The sequence below is a fragment of the Dasypus novemcinctus genome, chromosome 20 (assembly GCF_030445035.2).
Source record: "Dasypus novemcinctus isolate mDasNov1 chromosome 20, mDasNov1.1.hap2, whole genome shotgun sequence".
Classification (NCBI taxonomy): domain Eukaryota; kingdom Metazoa; phylum Chordata; class Mammalia; order Cingulata; family Dasypodidae; genus Dasypus; species Dasypus novemcinctus.
In genome coordinates, this window is record NC_080692.1 from 24,746,173 (window position 1) to 24,766,137 (window position 19,965).

Genomic DNA, 19,965 nt, shown 5'->3' on the forward strand with positions numbered 1-19,965 from the left:
TTATTTTTCTCCACCTTGGTAATGCATGTTCACCAGTCCTGTTAATGCCCGAGATTTAGTAAGTACACCGCACTAGGAAGTCGGTGCCTGGTTGGCAAGCTCAACTTGCTCTTGTAGTGACTGGACAAATCCCCCTTATCCCCTTGAATCTAATTGTCCATCAATGACATGGGGAAACTGCTCCCTTCCCCGAGAGGACCCAGAGCCATAAGTGTGTCCTTTTGCCTCTGATTTACCCACTGCAAAGAACTGAAGATTTTTATATAAAGAGGAAACCATCAATGAGTCTCTCCCAAGCATTTACCATTAAGCTCCCAAGAAGAGAAGAGCGACCCATTTGGCTGGGCCAGGTCAAGCAAGAGAGAAGGTGGTGGGAGAAATCCGAGAGCAACTCATTCCCTTTCAGGACTGCTCAGGTTCCAGGATGAGTTTTCTTCTCTGGTTTCCTTCCCTGGGCTTAAATTCTCAACAACTGTGTGTCAAGGTTTGAAGAACACTGCTGACCTCAGATGTCCTCCCACTTGAGGGCCTGTGTAGTTATTTGGTGTCCCTCTTTCTCTGGGCAGCAACTCTTCCCTCCCACAGCCCAGGGGAAAAAGTGTGTCTGAGGGGCAAGGGGTGGCAGAATCCTAAGACACCTACCCATGAGGTCCACCCTACATTCCCCCCAGAGAGTGAAGTGACAGCAAAAAGAGAGCCAGCCAGGGATGTTTGGGCTTTCCTGCCCTTAGCTTAGCCCAGCTGAATTCTGCTTCTTCCCTGCATTTGCTAGTGCTCGCCAGTCCCCTGTCCTTATCACTGAGGTACCAGGCTTGAACTCTGAGTTAGGAAGGCCACACATGCAGGTGAGAAGGGAGGGTGAGAGCGTGGCTAGGAGACAGGAGGGTTGAGGACGAATAGGGAAAAGATCGGAAGTACAGTCAGAATCCTACTTGGTCTTTTTTTCCATTCTCCTTTATTCCATAAACACCTAGTTAACAAGTTGCACAAATCAAAAATAAAGGCAGGGGAGGGTGTAGGGAAGATTTTTGTGATGAGTGTGGTTGGTTGGTGGGAGGGAAAGAATTGGGAACGAGACCAGTCCTCTCCCTCCACAGCCTCGGGCAGGGGCTAGGCCTCTGTGGCAGGGGCTCTGAGGAAGAGGTGGGCAAAGGCCCAGGGTAGCTGAGGGTTGGAGGAGGCCCTACAACCAGAGCTCACCCCAAAGACCTTCCCTCAATGCATGGCAGAGGCAGAATGGGGGAGGTGAGGAGGTTCAAAGATGGAGCAGCAAAATAAAAAATCAAGTTAGCGGATACAGGAGAAGTGGAATCATCATGGTAATGGGGATTAAAGAAGGAAGAAGTAGGTAAAGGGGGCAGTGAGAAGTTCTCTCTGAGACCCCCAGGGAGAGGTGAGGGCCAGCTTGCCTGTTAATTTAATATTAAATTGGGGGCAGGAGTTGGAGAGGGAAAAGTTATTTCAGGGGATGATTTCTCAGCCTCTCACAGTCTGTACCTGGAGCAGAAGAGAGATGAGCACAAGTCAGAAGGATGAGAAAATATACAAGTCAGGAGCTGGGTTCAATCCCTATTCCCGTGAGAGCTTTTCCCCTCTCCCTGTACCAACTCAAATGTATACTATCAAAGATGGTATTTGGTGCGAACCTGTGCCACAGCTGCCTCATGGCACAAACACCAGAGGCCACGCACAGCCAACATGCCCCCACCCCCAACCCGTGTGGGACGCCCTCCAATTCTGATTCCTCCCCTCTGGTACTTACAAGAGAGGCTGAGGGCCTAGGGCCCTCACCAGTCATAGCGGCGGGACTGTCGGGAGGGGGAGTCCTCAGGTCCCTGTATAGCCAGGCGGGGAGGCCCCTCAGCCCTTCGGCCCCCACCCCCTGAAGCCTCATGCCGTCGAAATTCCAGAGGGCGCTGCTGCCGGAATCGGGAAGTCTCCCTCCGCCACTCATCATCAAATGCTGCAGCCTCACCTGGAAAGCAGAGAGACCAGATTTGATGCCTATGTAGTGTATGGTTCTAAGACCAAAACACAGGGCCAATGATCAAAGTAGGTGTGTGGGACTGGGTTGGGGGAAGGCAGCAACTGTTTACTTAGGCCTCTCAGACTGAGCATGGTTGTAGAAGCTGCTGGTCGGCCTAAGGTATGACCACGGAAAAAAGAAATTAGGAATGGGACAATAATTTAGTCGACATCCCCCTGACAAACACAGGCCCACGATCACAGTAATTACTTAATACTTGCTGCTTTGAAAAAGATGATGTAAAGGAAGGAGAAAGAAAAAAAAAAAGATCCAGAAGGAGAAGGGTAAAATACTAGTAATATTTGACTTGGGTGACAAAGTTTGCCCCACCTTGGGGAGGATACTGCTAACATCTGGCTCAGCTCCTAATGGCTGAGAAAAAGGCTCCAAGTGAGATAGAAATAAGGGGCTCCCCACCCTTGCCTAAGAAATAGCTCTGGGGGTCAGGAGAGAAAGCTCCTGAGCTCTCCTAGCGCAGGGGCATAGGCCTAGGGGCTGCTGGCCGGGGTGGGGAAGGGTGACAAGCAGGAAGGCAGGCTCACTCTCATCCAGGTTGATGTAGTCCTGCCGCTCCTCCTGGTCCCCTGTACGGTGGTTTCGGGAGCGCTGCAGGATGTGAGCCCTGTCTCGGATGTGATGCCCAATGGACATCTGCTCTAGGCCACTGTCTGAGTCCCGTACAGTCCTCCGTGTCTCCCGGATCTGAGACAAAGACAGAATGTGGCACTCTCAGCTGCCCCTTTCAAAGTCCTGGCTTTGCCAGCCTGGGACAAACAAACAGCCCAAACCCCAAACCTGAAAAACAAAAGCCAAGGTTTCTGTGAGCGCCCCTCCATCCTGCTTTCTCTGGGATAGGAAAACCCTCAGCTCACCCCTCCTGGTGCTGAGCGCATCTCTGATGTCTCCTGGTAGACTTTGGGGGCACCATCCCCCGTATTGGAGTAGGAGATGACAGTGGAGGATGAAAAGGTCTGGCAATTGCCTCCAGCTGTCATGTGTTCCTGAGGAGAAAAGGATATGGTGGGCCTGGAAGGGGAGGGGCTTCCTCTCTGGAGAAGGGATCCCACCCGTCAGCTGCCTGTTTTTGCCCTTATCTTTCTCGTAAAATGTGAGAACTGAGAAAACATCAAGCCTCATAAAATCCCCCAAACCCTTCAGGATCCAACAATAAACAAGAAGACCCTTAAGAGACTGAGCCTCAACTTATTAGATGAGTGCTGTGCTTCTTCACACTCAGGCATGAGAACAGATATTGGATCCCAGTGCTCTCTAGGTCCAGCCACTTTATCCAGCCAGAACCCTTCCCTGGCCCTCCTTCCCACTCCTGCCTTGGAGGACTGGAGGTGCTGTGGCCATCGCTGAGAACAAGGCTGGGGAAGAGTATGGGGCAAGAGTCTCACCATATTCCCAATCATGTCATTCATCATCCCAAACATGTCCATGAAGCCACCCGACTGGAGGAAAGAAATGGAAAAGAGTGAGGAAACCAAAGTCAGTGCTCAGAGATGACCTCTTTTAGGTACCCCCTGGCTACATGACTACACATTCCCTTTCTCTCCTTCCTTTACATCTAGTGGTTTCTTTCTCTTTCTCCATTTCTACGACCAGAATGCTGAAGTTTCCCCTCCTATGTACTGCCAAACTCCTCCCCAGGCTATGGCGGCTCTGATCCAATTTTCCTTCTGCTCTATTTCCCTTATCTTTAGGAAGCAAGCCAAAGTTTGTGAATTCTAACCTATACAGAGTAGGGAATGACATTATGTAAAAAAATCTAAGAACCACCTTAAGTTGGCCCTTCAACTGCACCTCCCTCCTCAACAGAACAAACCTTGCCAGATAATTACATCTTCCTAATGTGTATGACTCCTAGAAGCACAGGAGTCAGCAAATAAGTTAGCATCTTTAACTCATAGGGTTCATAGCACCCGACTGGCTCAGAGCTTTGTAGAAAAATAAGGCAAGATCCTGGGGTTACCCATGAGGCTATTCCAGACAGACGCATCTAGAACAAACATCAAAAGGTTATGTCCAAGATGGAAGGGAGATAGGGACTCACCATTCCCAGCATCCCGAAGGGAGAGACAGCCCCAGCCTACAGGAACATGTAAGGAACAAAAATTAGAGCCTACATCCTACTTCATTACAATCCCAAACCAGGACCGTGACCACAGCTTTTTTTTCCATCCTCTTCTCAGAAGGGATTCACAAAGACCTCTTTCCAGGTCCCTTCCCGCACTCCTCTGAAGGGACTTTATTTGCTAAGTTGGCTGTAGTGCAAGGAAAATGAAGTGCTCTAATAACCCCTTCCAACCTTTCTTTGGGCCTCAGGTATGTTGCAGCATGGTTACCTGCATCCTGCGGCTGGCAGGCCTGGTCCCTGGCATGTTGCCATCTGTGATACTGAGGAAGGGGCTATATCCAAAGCCACCTGACAACATTCGGCTCATATGCTGACGGTGAATAGCAAAGGGGTCCCTGTGGAGGAAGGATACGGCATGGATGGCAGAAGAGCCAAGCAGTCAACATCTCCCATCCCCCCTCCCCCCACCAAAAAAAAAACAGTTTCAGGGAAACAGCAGCACAGATACATCCTACTTCCCTTCTAAGTGAGGGCTGGAGCTGAGTTTCCGGCCATCCTCCCAGTTCCAACCATTTCCAGCAATGAGAGCCCAGATGTCTGCCTGAAGTACTCAAGGGACTGGAGTGGAGTGGGATGAGTGCTCCCGAGCGTGAGGGGGAGGGAACACTCACATCAGGAACATGGGATCCTCAGGCTCCGCGTCCCTCATGAAGCGGAACATCCTGCTCTTAGCTCCAGGGGGCTCCACACTGAAAAGACGTGGAGGCTCAGATACTTGGGGACGGCAGGGCTATTGCACACGCCCTAGAGTGTAAGATCTCGTAGTGGAGAGACCCTCAGACCACCGTCCCTTCCAAATACTGCAACTGACCCTCCAAACGTCAGGGAGACACTTCACCAGGTTTCCAACACCACCCGCTAGAGAGAGAAGCCTCGATCAGGGCTCTGGAAAAAATTCCCAAGCCCCTCCGTTTTCTGCCTCCCCCACTCGGAGCCATCCTCCTCCCGAAGCCCTGACCCGAGGCATACCTCCCCCTCCCCACTGTTCGGGAGGAGAATCCCAAGTGCGCGCCCTCGGGTCCATCAAGGACCCCACGCACCCCGCCCCCTCCTCGCGGCCAGCCACTGCCTAGCCTCCCCCAGGGGGGCCTCGCGAGCCCCACCGCGCCGGTCGGCGCCGCTCCGCCCAGCTCCTGCCTCGCCGCCGGGCGAGCTGGGGAGGCAGGCCCGACCCTCTCCCCTCACCCTCTTCGCTCCCCGCATCCCAGGCTCCCAGACCGCTGCCCGCGGGCGCGCTCCCGCCCCAGGCCCGGCTGCCCGCTCGGTCCGCGCCTCACCGGTCCCCGATTCGGACTCAGCGGCCCATCGGGCCGGTGTCGCCTGTAGGTGCGGTGCAGGCTCGGGGCTGCGGCCCGGGACGCGAGGATTGGTCCGGGGTGGAGATCCTCGGTCTCGCGCGCCGCCTCCTCCCACAGCAGATACCTCAGTACCCCCTGCTCGGCCCACGGAGCCCGAACCGCGGCCAGGCCCGGCCGGAAATGACGTCACGATGGGACCGCCCACCCCGGGGCTGGGCCCGCGGGAGCTCCGCCCACCGGAGAGGGTGGGGCGAAGCCTAGGGATCTCGCCGGCGAGGAGGGGGTGGGCACGGGGGAGCGGAGCAGGGACCGGGGCGGGGGGGTGGGGTGGGGGCGGTCCTCTGGGGACCAGGGGAGGGAAGGCCTCATGAATAACCTGGATCTGAGTTCTGTGCATAGGAAGAGGCTCCCTGGAAGGGTTTGGAGAGGAGGACTGCAGGAGCCCATGCCTCAGGAGGACGGGGCGGGGGCCGGGTGGGGGCACGCTCCCTTCGGGGAAGGAAGAGGACGAGGGACAGGTTCCCGTGGGGAGGGGTGGGTTCTCTGTGGGCGACTAGGTGGGGCAGGTCCCTGGGGGGAGCATTAAGCAGATTATTTACGGGGGAAGAGTTCAGCCCGTGAGGGAGGAAGGGCAGCCCTTCTGCGAGGGAGGCTCTCTGGGGCCTGTGCCTTCTGGAGGAGGAGCGTTCCAGGCTGGGGCTGGGTCCCTGAAGTGACCGAAGGGAGAAGGTGACAGCCCTCGCCCATGTCTAGCTAGGCTTGGGAGTCCAGTTTGGGGGCTGGGCTGACCGCCAGGTGGCGCTACTCGTCCAGGCTGGGACGGCCACCCCTTGGGGACTGACCGTGAGAGGCTCCCAAACCCCTGGACAGTTACCCTTCTAGGAAGAGTCGGCCTGGGGAAAGGCTTTAGGTCTGAAATCTTTTAGTTTAGTGCTAAACTCCCCTTTCCTTTCTCTAACTCCCTTGTCCCCAAGAGCGCCCAGGGCTGCAGTGATCTTTCCCACCCCTAGTCAGGTGGGTAGGCCAAGGGTCTAATGGGAGAAGAAAGGGGTGGAGATTAACCAATATCACCCAAGGGCGGAGCTGAAAACAGGACCCAGGAGACCTGACTCCAAGGCCAAAGACTGGTACTTTGACATACTCAATGGCTTGCATAAAAGCTGGCTGGAAATAAGGGCCCTCCCCCTTGAGGTCAGGGGATTTGAACTGTCTAGGATAGACTTTAAACCAGACTCATCCAAACTCTAGCTTTCCCTGATTCTTTACTCTGGCTGCTAGCCATATTAGTGCTGTGTGGAGCCTGGCGGAATTAGGAAAACTTTGTTCCCAGTAATTCCCAGGGGGAGAAAGTAAAGGGCTCCTTGGTGACTCAGGAAAAGGTACTGGGAGTAGGTCTTTTCAGGTTTCTTTGGACTTGTTATTAAAAAGGAAAAGACAATAGTGGAGACAGAGGGGAACAGAGACAAATATTAGCAGACAGAAATAGACGGGCAAAGCCAAAGAAAGTCAGAGGAAGACAGAGGCAAAATAAAAGAAAGACTGTTTTTCATTGATACTTCTGGGGAAGAGACTTGGTAAAATCTTTTATTTTCCAGATGCTCTATTTCTGTGGCTATCCATCATGCCCCTTTTCCTCTTGCCTCCAACACAAGCAGTTGGACATGTAATCCAGAGTTAACCCCAGTGAGGGGTCTGCAGCCCAAATTTACTCCCTCACCTTGCACTTCTCCCTTCTCAGCCCATCATGTCCAACCTTCAACAGAATTGGGTGGACAGTAAATCTTAGCTTCTGGCCACCTCCTTTTATTTTTTGCCCACTACCTGGTGCCTTCTACCTACTGCCTTTAGGTGCCTAGGGTCCTTTTTCTTCTTTCCAACACTTAAGGATCTGGTTATCAGTCATTTTTACCTTCACATGATTTTAAATCAATGTATTACCTCTTCTAGGAGTATTTACAAATTGCAGTTTAGCTTCTAACTGAAAGGCAGAGCTCCAAACCTGGGTTTTTCCCAGGTTAAGAAGAAATCCTTGAACAGGTGGGGATGGAGGAGAAGATGCACCAGCCTACTTTCAGAGTCCCTGGTAACATACCACATAGGTAGCTATCTACTGCAGGAACTGGGGGGATGTAATTTTGCAAGTAACCTTTCTGCTCCCCACAACCTGGGTTTGTGTGTCTATCTTCCTTATCCCTCTCTGTCCTTCCCTCCCTCCTCTCTCTCTTTCTCTCTCTCTCTCCTCTCCTCTCTCACTCTATCTCTGTCCAATGGACTACAAGAACAGGAATTCCTCAGTCACCGGACAGTCCCATCTATGATAAGATGGACGAAGGAGAGTGGGCCCTGCCAGGGCTGAGGCTTAACCCAAGGCGGATAAGCAGCATCAGGAAGGGAAACCGTGGTTCCTACATTCACGGCCCTAACTGATGGAGCCAAAGTCAGGAAGTCCTTGAGTGGGCAGAGCTGGGCCAGAAAAGAGGCCCTCTTTAGATGTGAGGTCACGCATCTGCATCTGGACCAATCCCAGTGCAGATGGATCTTTGAACAGTGGGAGGGTGGGACAATGATGTTATGGGAGTTAGGAAAGACTGAATTTCCTGCCAGAGCCAAAGTGAGTAAATGCGTATGTGTATAAGTGTGTGTTTTGGAGGGAGGAGGATGGAAACCTGAAAAAAAATCTAGAGGCTAAGGTGCTTCCAAAGTGGAGAGAGTGAGGCTGAAAAGTGACTTGGGGATTTTTTTTTTTTTTAATCAGCTTTTTAGTGTGTTTTTATATTCACATCCACTTAACAAATATTGAGTGCCTACTATGTGTCAGGTACTGTTCCTGGCTCTAGAGATATAGTAATCCTATACAGAAAAATAAAGCAAGGCAGAAGGGGGACAGAGGTAAGCAGCTGGGAGGTGTTGGGGTTTTTTTTATATAAGGTGGTCAGGGAAGCCCTCACTGATGAAGTGAGATTTAAGCAGCAATCATGAGACTGATGGTGGCCTAGAGCAGGTCAGAAGCAGTGGCGGGGATGAGAAGTAGTCAGTTTTTAGATCTATTTTGAAAATGGAGCTAAGAGAATTTGCTGATGGCCTGGATGTGTGGTATGAAAGAAAGGAGTCAAGATGACTCCCAAGTTTATGGCCTGGGAACTGAACATGACAGAAATGACCATCCCACTTGCCACACTATTTCTGTACAGGTATGGGTTTGAACATGTACAGAAATTGTGACTGGCTGGAAAATCCTTATCACAGGCTACATGGGATAACTGATCTGGAAGTCCTCCCGTTGAAATTAACCACCTAAGGCAGAAGAAGCTGTGGGCCTCAGGAATAAGTGAATTCCATACCTAGTTTGCCCATAAGATTAGATGTAGGCCATCTTGAGGCAGAGATGCTAATGCCAATGGAGTTTCAAGTTACCACAAGGATTTGTCACAAGGACAAATAATCGGTTGTCCTGGGATCATTTCAAGAAGATGTCTTCCTCTGTGTTGGAGTGTGTATGTGTGAGTGTGTCTCTGTGTTTTCCACTTACTTTCTTCGTAAGAACAACTTTCATTTTTTTTTTATTGACTTTGTAATAATATTACATTAAAAATATATATGTGAGGTTCCATTCAACCCCACCCCCCCATCAAACACTTTCTAAAGAAGTAGAATATGACTTAACAACAGTTATTATATATCAGTAACTGCCTCAGAATCCCTCTATACAAAAGAACAACTCAAAGGATATGGAGACAAATCAGAAATGTTTTCATTGAAACAAAAGCATACTATCAATTGAGTAAAGATTCATAAAATAATAATAATAATGATAATAATAATAATAAAGATGTCTTGCAGAAGGCAGTATCTCTTATGATTCCCATGGGCACTGTAGCAGTTTGACACGGATATGAATTCCAAAAATAGATATTGGAATATGTTTGTAATCTGGTCTGTTCATGGGCATGATTTAAGTTATGATTAGGGTTTTGATTGGGCCATGTCATTAGGGTGCTTAGTCCCCACCCCTTGGTGGGTGGGGACTGACAGATAAAACATATGGCAAAGGACACAGTTGAGTGTTTTTTTGATTTTGGAGTTTCGATGTTGGTGTTTGATGCTATAAGCCTTAAGCTGGAGCCCTGGCAAGTAAGCTCACGGAGGGAAGAGAAGCAAGCCCTAAGAAGAAAGGAACCCTGAGCCCAGGAAGAAGCAAGCCCTGGGAAGAAAGGAACCTTGAACCCAGAGAGAAGCAAGACCCTAGAAGGGAGGACTCCAGGAAGCCTGAACCCTCGCAGCCATTGGCAGCCATCTTGCTCCAACAGGAGCAACAGGGGGCACTCCTGCATGGGGCCACATTCCCATGTGTGCTGGCACTCCGCATGGGTCACCTTGCCACATAGGCCAGCTTGCCCTCACCAGGAGGCTCTGGGCATCGAACCCTGGACCTCCTATATGGTAGACGGGAGCCCAGTTGATTGAGCCACATCCGTTTCCCTGGATTTTATCCTGTAAGCATGGGGATGCTAAGCTACCAAAAGATTTTAAGTAGGAAAATTACAACTGGCTATTTGTATTTTAGGTAGAAAGGCAGTTTATTCACTTCAGGAGGGAAAGCAAAAGTGGCATTTAGGATGACTCCTTGGCATGAATGACTGGGCGGAGAGAACTACCCTTAACTGAGGGGGGGGACAGAAGGGAATTTCAGGTGGATCACGTTGGGTATGAGGAGCTGTGGAGGATCCAGGGAGAGGTGACCAGGAAGCACACGCAGGAGCCCAGGGAAGATGCCAGGCCTAGCAGGGCACACTTAAGAGCCGTCAGTGTTTGGGGTAAGTGTTGGAAGCAGGACTTAGGGCCATGAGAGTACACATGAGGCCGTGTAGAGTGGCCATGAACTTAGGGAGGCCGTGAAGAGTGAGAACAGGTCTTCTGAGCCTGAAATCACCCAGAAGGGCCCAATCATCCCTGTCATTGCTTCGTCCCAGTGATGAAGTCCCCCCATTGGTCTTTTGCCTTCTGGAAGAAGTAAGTCTTTAGCTGTCACTCCTGGCCTTATTTTCCCTAACCTTTTCATTTTCACTTTCTTTTCCTCTGAAACAGCCACAGAGTCTGTTTAATCTGTGAAAATATGGAAACCCTGAGCAAACACATACCTATGGTAAAATATATGAACAGTGACCCAGCTGACCTTAAATTGACCTTAAATGTAGCAGCCAGAGTTACTCTGTGACCTTCTATTTACAGAACACTGGGGGTGGATGTGGGAAAGGATGTGGAAAAAACAGCAGCAGGTCAGGGCCAAGGTCTAAAGGGGTGATGTCCAGTGTGGTAGGCACTAGCCACCGGTGGTTATTTAATTTTAAATGAATTAAAATAAAATAAATTAATTCCATTCTGCTATCGCACTAGCCACAGTGGGGAACAAATACTTAATACCCCCTAGTGGCTACTGTATTGGATAGCACAAATATAGACTATTTACATCCCCACAGAAAGTTTTACTGGACAGCGCTGGAAAGATTCCATAAATGTTGTCTTCCTCCTGGACTTTTTTGAGGACCTATAAAGCTTTTCTTGAAAAGAGTGCACTTGGCAGAGAAAATGGAAGGCAGATAGGGGAGAGCTGGGCAAAAGCAAAATATTCTAGGTGTGAAAATTAAGGAAGTCCTGAAGGAGGGCATAAAGAATAAGAAAAGCCTATTGGAAAAGCTGCCAGAGAATTAACAACGTAATTCTTCAGAATTTCTGTAGAATAACAATCCTTTTTGCTAGAGAAAGTTCATGGGGAAGTAGAAAATTTTGGTTGTGATACTCATACAAAAAAAGACAGATAGGGACCAATTACTGGCCATAGTAGTTAGTGAGAAGACCCCAAGTCAGAGAGACGCAAGCCAGGATCCCGGCAGCACAGACATTTTCCCAGCCTGCTCAAAGAAAGAAGGGGGAGATGGCTCAGAGAAAGAGACCAGAATGGTGTCTCAGGGCGAAGAAATAAATAATATGACTTAGCGAGCTCTTCCTCTCATGTGCCCAAGGCTGGACTATGGCCCAGAAATTTTGAGTGGGGAACAAGGGATAAGGATTTGCAAAGTCAAGAGAGACGAGGGAGGCATTCCAGAAGAGGAGTGCCCAGGATGGGCCAGGGTGCCGTCTGGTCTGACCGCAGAGAGTGGGCCCTGGATGTACATCCCTTCCCACATACTGACTTACAAGGGGCTCCCCATCTATTCCCGGAGGGGCCGTGTCTTTTTTTATTCAGCGTCGTGTTTCTGTCCCATAGATCAGAGCTTATCTCTGAGTAGGAGCTCAACACAAGTTGATCGAAGTGCAAGGGTTCAAGTTTGATAGGGAAGGCAAAAAAGGAAACTCAAAATTCTTTGCATTTAAATCTGTCCAGGTGTGAGTCGGTCGTGAGGATGGCTGTGACAGGCTGGCGGTGCATGTGGTAAGAGGAATGTGCCCTGGTGTTGCTGTGAAGAGGATTTCTTATCTATTTAAGACTCCTAGAGACAACACTCCTAATCAAAGTTAAGCTAGTTAGGCTAGTCTCTAGTTGTCCATCTCCTCTCTCCTCTCCACTGACTTGAATTTTGAAAGATAGATATTTTTTAAGACAAAGAAAAAATAGGAGCTAGAAAATGAGGTCACCGGGAGTGGGATGAGGATCAAAAAAGTACAGTTAGGAAGGGGGATGGCTCAACTCCTAATCTTCTATTTGCCAATGCCTTGAATGATACCTAGGTCTTCCTTAGCACTTAACCTATCAGGTTAACTAAATAGGAAGCTGGCAAACTAGGAAGCTGGAGGGGGAGGAATTCACCAAGACTAAGATGGAAATAACTGGGATTGAGCAACTGCCACACAGTAGCTAGGTAAATGTATAGAACGTCAGGCCAGAAGCTGGAGTTTCCAGGGGGCTCAGGGCTCCCTTGTTCTCGCCTGGCATCCTTTTTCCCACCTTCAGAAAACATGTAAGAAGCACAGGTTTCCTCATTCAACTAGTGGAGAAATTCTCAATTGGACTGTGGAGTAATAGAATTCTAGGAATAGGCAAGCCTCCACAAGGCCTCAGAATAGTTCTATGGAAAGAAGCAAACACAGGCTGTGACATCTAACACAGTTGGCCCCAGAGGCCCAGAGACTAGCCCCAAGGACTGAGGGGGTAGGCTTTCAGCATCCTGCTCACTCCAAATTCATCCCAAGTCTCACTTCCAATTTCTCTCTCGTGAAGCCAAGGTTTCTAGAGACTGGTCTGTCGTCCAGCCAGATACGGAAGGCCAAGGATGCTTCCCCCACACGGAAAGGGAATTAGACCCAGGGCTCCTGCTTCCCGGATCTTTTTCATGCAGGGCAAAGACCCCGGTGTCCACTCTCTTGGATTCTCAAGGAGCTCCCTTGGGCCTTGGGGCAGGATTCCCATTCTCTGCCTCTCCATCTCCCTGGAATTTTCCACTGCAGCTGCCTCCGCTCCCAGACACCCCTCCCTGGGCAAAATTCCCGGCTCCCTCCGCCCCCCCTTCCCTAATCACACCTCATTCCCACCCCCGGCCCTGAGGCCCAGCCCACAGTCCGGCCCACACCCCACACAAACCCTGATGGTCCCAGTTAGAGGAATGGGGAGCCTGGCCCCACATAGAAGGGTAAGAGGGAGGGTCCCCAGCTCTCTCCAGGGCGGGCAGAAGGGCCAGTGGAGGGGCTGGTCCCCAGTAGGGCTGGAGTGGGGGGAGTGGCCCTCCTCACATCCCCATATAAGGCAGGGCAAGCAGTTAGGCTTCTGGATTGGCTGATTCAAATGAGCATTCCACCTGGCAACAGGATTTCTATTGGCTCTCAGGAAAAATAGGAGGAAGGTGGATGGAGGTTGTTGGTGGCGGTGATTGGAGGGGGGAGGGGAGTGGAGGTGACCGGAGTGGGGGGCGGTTACCAGGACAACGGGGTAAGAGCCCAGCAGGGTGTCCGAGACAGCAGGCGGGGCTGCGAGGTGGAAGGGAGGGAGAGGGAAGGAGGGCGGGGGGAGAGGAAAGAGAGACTGATGGGGAGGGAGAGAGACTGAGAGGCTACGGGGGGTGGGGGGAGAGCGAAGGAGGGGGGAGAGGGAGAGAAATGAAGCAAGAGAGGAGAGCAGAGATGGAGACCGTGAGAGATCATTAAAGAATCAGCGAGTGAGTCAGAGAAACAGAAAGACTGAGAGAGAGAAATGGAAAGAGCTCTGAGAAAAGATGGACAGAGTCCGGCAAAGGAAAAACTCGGGTGGAACCCAAAGATCTTTGAAGAGAAGAAGACTTAGAAACTAATAGAAGAGTCAGAAAGAGAAATTGGGAGGTGTGTACACCAAGGGGATCAAAAGATGATGTATTTAAGCACTCAAATACTAAATAATGAGGATGATTGAGCAACATGTTTTTTAAGACAAGGAAAATGATAAAGACGAAATATAATGATGGTAACAGACAAATATGGGAATGCACACACACCAAAGAGATCCTTTCCAAAACCTCAGCCTTCCACTCTATCCAGTTTCCTGACCTTTAATGCACCCTCCAGCCCCTGTCCTCTCCCAGAATCCCAAGCTTCTCAAAAAGACCCCTGGAAATGGATTGGGGATGAGAAGCTGAGCACGTGTGAAATAGGGTGGGGCTGGACCTCCAGACCCAGACCCCTTACCTAGGAGGAAAATATAATCTAGAAAGGCTGGGGAAGATGGCAGCAGAGGAAATGGAAAAGCAAAGAGAGGAAAATGAGGAAAATCAGCCAAGGGGCCAGGTGACAGATACGACTAGAGCAGGAAAGAGACCCGAATTGGGGGTCAAGAAGTGGGGAGGAGGTGGTGGAAGAATGAGAAAGATGCTCTGAGGTGTAAATGGTGGTGAGGGAGGGTCTGGGCGCGGAGGAATGCGGTGGGATGAAGAGAAACAGAAGGGCCAGGCAAAGAAAATTGAGGTGAGATGGGTAAGAAAGGTCGAAAGGCGGGGAGAGGAAAGGAGCCTGGAGGGCCTCTGGCCCCCCTCCATCACCACCAAGAGCCAAAGGAGAAACTCCGCAGGGGTCACAGATGTCAGTTTCGGGCGGGAAAGAAGAATGGGCTGCCCTTTCTGCTCCCTCAGACCCTCTCGAGGCCACCAAGAGAGAATGGAGGATGCGGGTGAGAGGAAATCCAGCGGTGATGTGGAAGTAGCTCTCCCACCCCTTTCCCCTTCTTTAAGCTTCTGGATTCTCAACTACCTGCCCTGCCTTTCCATCTGCACCCCCCACCCCATCCCTTGGCAAACCTGAGGCTTTTGGAGGGGGCTGGAGGATTCTGGCCACCCCTCCAGCCCGCCCCCAAAAGACAGACTCCACGTTCGCAGGCAGTAGGTCGGGATTCGGAGAGATCCCTCCCCGCAGGAACCCCACCCCTTTCCACCTCCGCGCCCCACTCCTCTTTCTCCGCGGCCGTCACTCTCTCCATTTCCCCCTCCCGAGCTCGTCCTCCCTCCCGCCTCTCTCGTTCTCCCTCCCCTCGCTTTCATCCTCCTATCCCCACCTCTCCAACCTCCACTTCCATCCCCTCCCCTCTCCTCTCCTCCCAGCTCCCGCCTGCCCCACCCCTGGGAAGCCCCTCCCGTCGGGCAGCGCCGCCTTATAAGCGGGTTCCCTTCCCGGGGGCGGCAGCGGCTGGTCGGCGGCAGCTCTGCTGGTGCGGGGGCGGTGAGCCGAGGACCCAGCGACCGTGGCCTGAGCGCGCCGGCCACCGCCCGCACCGCCCTCCCTCCGGACGGCCGCAGCCCTGCGGGTCTCCGCTCCAGACCCACCCCCGCCCCACCCCGCGCGCCTCTGCCGCCTCTTCCAGAGACCCAGCTCGCTGAGCGGCCGCCGCTGCCGCTGTCGCCGCCGCCTCCGCCACCGCGCCACGTTCCGGCCGCGGCCACTCTCCGCCGTCCAGGGCCCCTCCGTCCCGGCCCCGGGACCCCGGCTCCCCGCCAGCTCCGGTCCCGGCCCCGGCACCATGTCGGAGAAGAGCGTGGAGGCAGCGGCCGAGTTGAGCGCCAAGGTACGGGCTGGGGCGGCGGCGGCCGGGACCCCGCGCGCCCCGGGGCTCGCTCGGCGTTGCCCTCCGCCCCCAGGCTCCCCCGACGGCCCCGCGCGGCCCTCGCGCCCGAGTCCCGGCGGACCCCGCCGCGCCCTCCCCCCCTGCGCCCCAGCCTGGCGCTGCCGACCCCGCTCGGCGCGGCTCCCGCCAGCGCCCTCTAGCTTCCCCGCGCGCAGCGCGCCGCGCCCCCGGCCTCGCCGCTCGGGTCCACGGCCGGCCCCTCCGCGTCCGCACCCCTCGGCCGCCCGGCCCAGCCTCTGCGCCCGCCACCCCGTCCGGTCTCCCGTCGGCGCTCTCCGCCGCTCGCTCCACCGTGCTCCCTCTCCCGCTCTCCCCCTCCCCGCGCCCCGTTTGCCCGTCTCCGCTTCCAGGCTGACCTCACCTTTCCTCCTGCTAAGCGGTTTGAGATCCTCGAGTGTAAACAGGACTCTCCCGGGAGGCTGCTCCTCTCGGCCCCTCCCCTCGCGGCCCGACCGTCTCGCTTCCCTCCCCCGATCGCTGCTGCCTCCTCTCCTTCCAGCCACACACATTCCCTGTACTCCCCTGGCCCTCAGCTTTCCTTTCTCTCCATTGCTCCCAATCCCCCCCCCCGACTTAAAAGAATCGTGAATTCCTTAAAAAAAATTCTAAGGGGGGCGGGAATAGCCTTCGTCAAAGCGGAGACTCGGCACCGCCTCGACCTGTCCTTAACCCTCATCAGCTCCCCGCCGGCCCCATCCCTTTGCCCTTGCCTCTTCCAGCGTCTTCTAATTTCCCTAGGGAATGCGCCGAGTGTGCCTGGAGAATTGAAGGCAGCCCGGGTTTGGGGGCTGGGAGCCCGACCTTGGGGGGAGGGGGCGGCGCGGCGAGGGTCGGGCACACGGGCCTCCCCGAGGCCTGCGAAGTGAAAGGGGCGAGCCAATGGGATCGAGGGCCGTGGGAGACGGGATGTGCTTGCCGTCCCACAAGGTGTGCGCCTGTGTGGCCCTCCGGTTGGGCGCTGTGTGGTGGCATGTGACTTCACCGAGGAGGTGTCTGCAGGGCCTGGGGAGCGTGTGGGTCTGCGCGTGTCGGTTACATGTGTGCATGTGGAGATGGCATGCTCTGGAGCCGCGTTGCCACTTTGTGAGTGACGGGCGGCCCCGCTGTGCTCTTGTGCTGCCTCTGGAACGCGTGCCAGAATGCCCAAACACGGGCCATGTGTCTCCGGATCGCGTGGGCGCGCCTCAGTGGCTGCGTGTCTGAATCGGTGTCAGTCTGTGTCAGTGTGTGGGCCCGTGTTGAGTAAATGAGGCCAGAGAGTTGCTTAGCAGAGCACCCAGGGCTTAGGTCACATACCCTCCTGGAAGAGGGATCATGGAAGGACAGTGACCAGAGGGGCAAGTCAGGGGAGGAGAGGGCCCGGCCCCTCGGACTTTGGGCTCTGGCATTCTCCCTCCCTCTCTTGCACTCTTCCTCCCTCCAACAGCCCAAACAGCAAACTCGGCCAGGGCCAAACAGAGTTGGGATTGGGGCCCCCAGAGAGAAGCTGATTAGCCCCTGGCTCTCCTGGCCCAGGTGGTAGTCGAAGCGCCATGTTGGCCATGTGGCAAAGAAATGGGGACAGCCAGGTGGGATGAAGAAGAAACCCAGCCGGGGAGAGAAGGTGAAGTGTGCTGTGCATCCCCTGCCCAGGCCAGCCGTTCACCATCCACCAACCCCTCTCCCAACCCTCTCCTGTTCCAGAAAGGACGCGCTCTCCCAGTGTGAGCTACTCTCAGAAAAACTTCCGTCTATATGGAATCAGATACACACAGTTGCACATCAACACCAGATCAGATCACATAGGGACACCCACAGTATCACTCGGTGCCTGCCAAGGGGTGGGGCCGGGAGAGGACTGGAATCTGAACTGGACGGACAAGTGCAGTGTGCAGAGGGGACCTCCACGTGGGCATCGACCTCCTCTGCCACATCAGGACAAACACCAGGCATTTGCCTCTGGGATCTTGGGGCTTGAAGGAGAAGGGGAGTGTGGCAGGAGGGTGGGAGGACCCCCCTACCCTCGTCTACATTCCTACCCCAGCCCAGGCATGGACCTTGTTTTCTCTCTTCCTCTCTCTCTCTTCATCTACCGTGACTCCCTTCGGGGTTTCTTTATCGTACTTTTCCTGCATTTGCGCTGGAAATGGCTACTTCTCCCCCTCCATCCACCTACATACATTGCCCACTGCCCGGGAGGGAGGGAGTGGGGGAGGAGGAAACTACTTGACCTTGTGGAAACTGCTTGGGGGTTGGGGTGGAGGAAAGTAGAGGGGTGTCGGGGGGATTGTGCTGGGGTGTTCTCCCTGTCCCTGGAGTGTGTGGCCAAGTAGGAGTGTGAGGATTAGGGAGACACCGACGGTGCGAAAGGAGAGAGAAGCTGGAGGGGCAGCGGCTGGGAGGGAGCCCAGGGGTGAGTACTCAGGAAAAGGTCCCCGAGGTAGACAAAAGACAGAGGAGGGCAGGCTAAGGAGGCTGAGGGTATCAGGAGGGGGTGGGGCACTGAGGGCAGCAAGCAGATGGAGGGGATTTGCTTTGCTGAGCTGAACTCTTCAGCCAGGGACGTTTGGAAGAACTTGGTGGGGGTGGGGCTCAGTTACCTTGGCTGCCTGCTCCCCTTGGCTTCAAAACTGTCCCTCCCCGCTTTGGTCTTGGGGAAGGAGGTTTCTGGGCTCAGCCCCTTTGCTGGTCCTGATGTAAGGACGTGGCACCTCTGTCCTGTCTCTAAGCTGTGGCCACCTTCTCCCTTCCACACTCCCCCAAGCTCACTGCAGAGAGGCAGAGCTGGGGCTGGAGGGACTTGGGGATTGCAGAGCTTGTGTGGCTCTCAAAGGTGACCTCTTTCTCCCTTGCAGGACCTGAAGGAGAAGAAAGAGAAGGTGGAGGAGAAGGCAAGCCGGAAAGAGCGAAAGAAAGAAGTGGTGGAGGTGCGCAGGGGCCCCTCCGTGCCCCCTCTTAGTCACCTCCCCCCTCCCCCCAGTTAACGGCCCCCGGGTGCTGGGTCCTGCCTTTCCTTGGCTGCTCCCACCCCCTGCCCCACCCTCAGGCCCCGCCCAGGTCCCTTTCTCACCCCACACCCTGTGCCCTTGGTTGTGACTGTGGATGGGGGCACACTTCCAGCCTGACACTGCTCCTTCTCCCGGTCGCTACAGGAGGAGGAGAACGGAGCTGAGGAGGAGGAAGAAGAAACTGCTGAGGATGGAGAGGAGGAGGATGAAGGGGAAGAAGAAGGTGGGGAGGGGCAGGAGAGGTGGGGCTGGGCAAGGCAGGTCTCAAAGGAGCACAGTCAGGGTGGGTTTGAAGGCCTGACGCAGGGCTGAGGGCGACCTCAGGGGGTCTCTGCCGGAGCTTCCTGCCCTTCCCCAATGACCCATTTCTGGCTCCTCAGATGAGGAAGAAGAAGAAGAGGATGACGAAGGGCCTGCGCTGAAGAGAGCTGCTGAAGAGGAGGTTTGGGCTGGGTTGTGGGGCCTGAGGGGCTGTCAGGGATGCAGAAGGGGCTGGAACCCCTTCGGATTCGAACCCAGATCCCTGTGGTGGCATGGGCAGAGCCTGGAGTAGGGCTGGGACGGGGGAGGACCCCTCTCCCATTTTACAGCTCCCCCAACTCTTCCCTCTCCACAGGATGAAGCAGACCCCAAGCGGCAGAAGACAGAAAACGGGGCGTCGGCATGAGCCCCCTGCCAACGGGGCTGGGGTGGGCGGCCCCTCGGGGCCTGGAGGTGGGGGTGGGAACAGATGAGCCCAGCTGCTCTTCTCCTGGCTCCCTGCTCTGGGCCCTGCACCTGAGCACCTGAGCGGCCACCCTCCTCTCTCCCCAGCCTCTCATTTCTGTCCCCGGACACCACCCCATCCATCCTCACTCTGCCATCGTCCAACATTGTCCCACCTCCTGCCCTGCTCATCTGAGCTCCCCAGCTGGTCCCCAGTTGCTCCTCTCCCTCTCCTTGATCTCCCTCCCTCCCCTTGGTGATCCCAGCCCTTCTCTGGTAGCCTCTCCTACCCACCTCTGCATCCCCCAGCCTCATTTCCTCCCACCCCCATCCTGCCTGATCCCTGGATCTCCCTCAGATCCCCTCCTCTCAGACAGCGCCAGGCCGGGGTTGGGGCCGGGGTTGGGGCCGAGCCCCAGAGCTGCCCCCCTACCCTCCCCTTTTTGTATAATTTAATAAAGAAACGGTCGCGCTTCTGTTTTTAACCCGTCTCCTGCTTTCCCGGGGGGATCAGTGCATCAAGAGAGAGGAGGGAGGAGGGATGGCTGAGCTCACCTGCCAGGACCTTTCCCTTCTGTGAAGAAGCAGCAGCGCACACCCACCACCCTTGACCCAGGGAGGCAGGCATGCCACGTGGACGGGGACGGGGAGCATTGCCACTTGGGAGAGCTGGCTTCTGTCCTGTTTTTGGATTCTTGGGGATGCCCCTCCCAGCAATACACACACTTCCCTGC

The 19,965-nt window shown here is 54.2% G+C and overlaps 2 protein-coding genes across 4 annotated transcripts; one reads left to right on the forward strand and one right to left on the reverse strand.

Annotated features, from left to right (window-relative positions):
- Positions 1 to 932: 932 nt before the first annotated feature.
- MLF2 (myeloid leukemia factor 2) lies at positions 933 to 16,311 on the reverse strand. Of its 3 annotated transcripts, XM_004448520.5 has the most exons (10): positions 5,444 to 5,659; positions 4,978 to 5,024; positions 4,778 to 4,855; positions 4,375 to 4,501; positions 4,083 to 4,118; positions 3,427 to 3,480; positions 2,899 to 3,027; positions 2,569 to 2,728; positions 1,763 to 1,975; positions 933 to 1,497 (listed from the first exon to the last, which is right to left on the reverse strand). In XM_004448520.5, exons 3-9 carry the CDS (start codon positions 4,825 to 4,827, stop codon positions 1,788 to 1,790), a joined length of 744 nt encoding a protein of 247 aa, XP_004448577.1. In that variant the 5' UTR covers positions 4,828 to 4,855; positions 4,978 to 5,024; positions 5,444 to 5,659; the 3' UTR covers positions 933 to 1,497; positions 1,763 to 1,787. The 3 variants fall into 3 exon arrangements, with proteins under 3 accessions (XP_004448577.1, XP_058138673.1, XP_004448576.1); XM_058282690.1 differs by lacking the exons at positions 4,978 to 5,024; positions 5,444 to 5,659 and adding an exon at positions 15,901 to 16,311; XM_004448519.4 differs by lacking the exon at positions 4,978 to 5,024.
- On the forward strand, positions 14,955 to 19,716 carry PTMS (parathymosin). The gene is made up of 5 exons (XM_058282691.2): positions 14,955 to 15,479; positions 18,374 to 18,445; positions 18,671 to 18,749; positions 18,907 to 18,968; positions 19,143 to 19,716. Exons 1-5 carry the CDS (start codon positions 15,435 to 15,437, stop codon positions 19,191 to 19,193), a joined length of 309 nt encoding a protein of 102 aa, XP_058138674.1. The 5' UTR covers positions 14,955 to 15,434; the 3' UTR covers positions 19,194 to 19,716.
- The last annotated feature ends 249 nt before the right edge of the window (positions 19,717 to 19,965 follow it).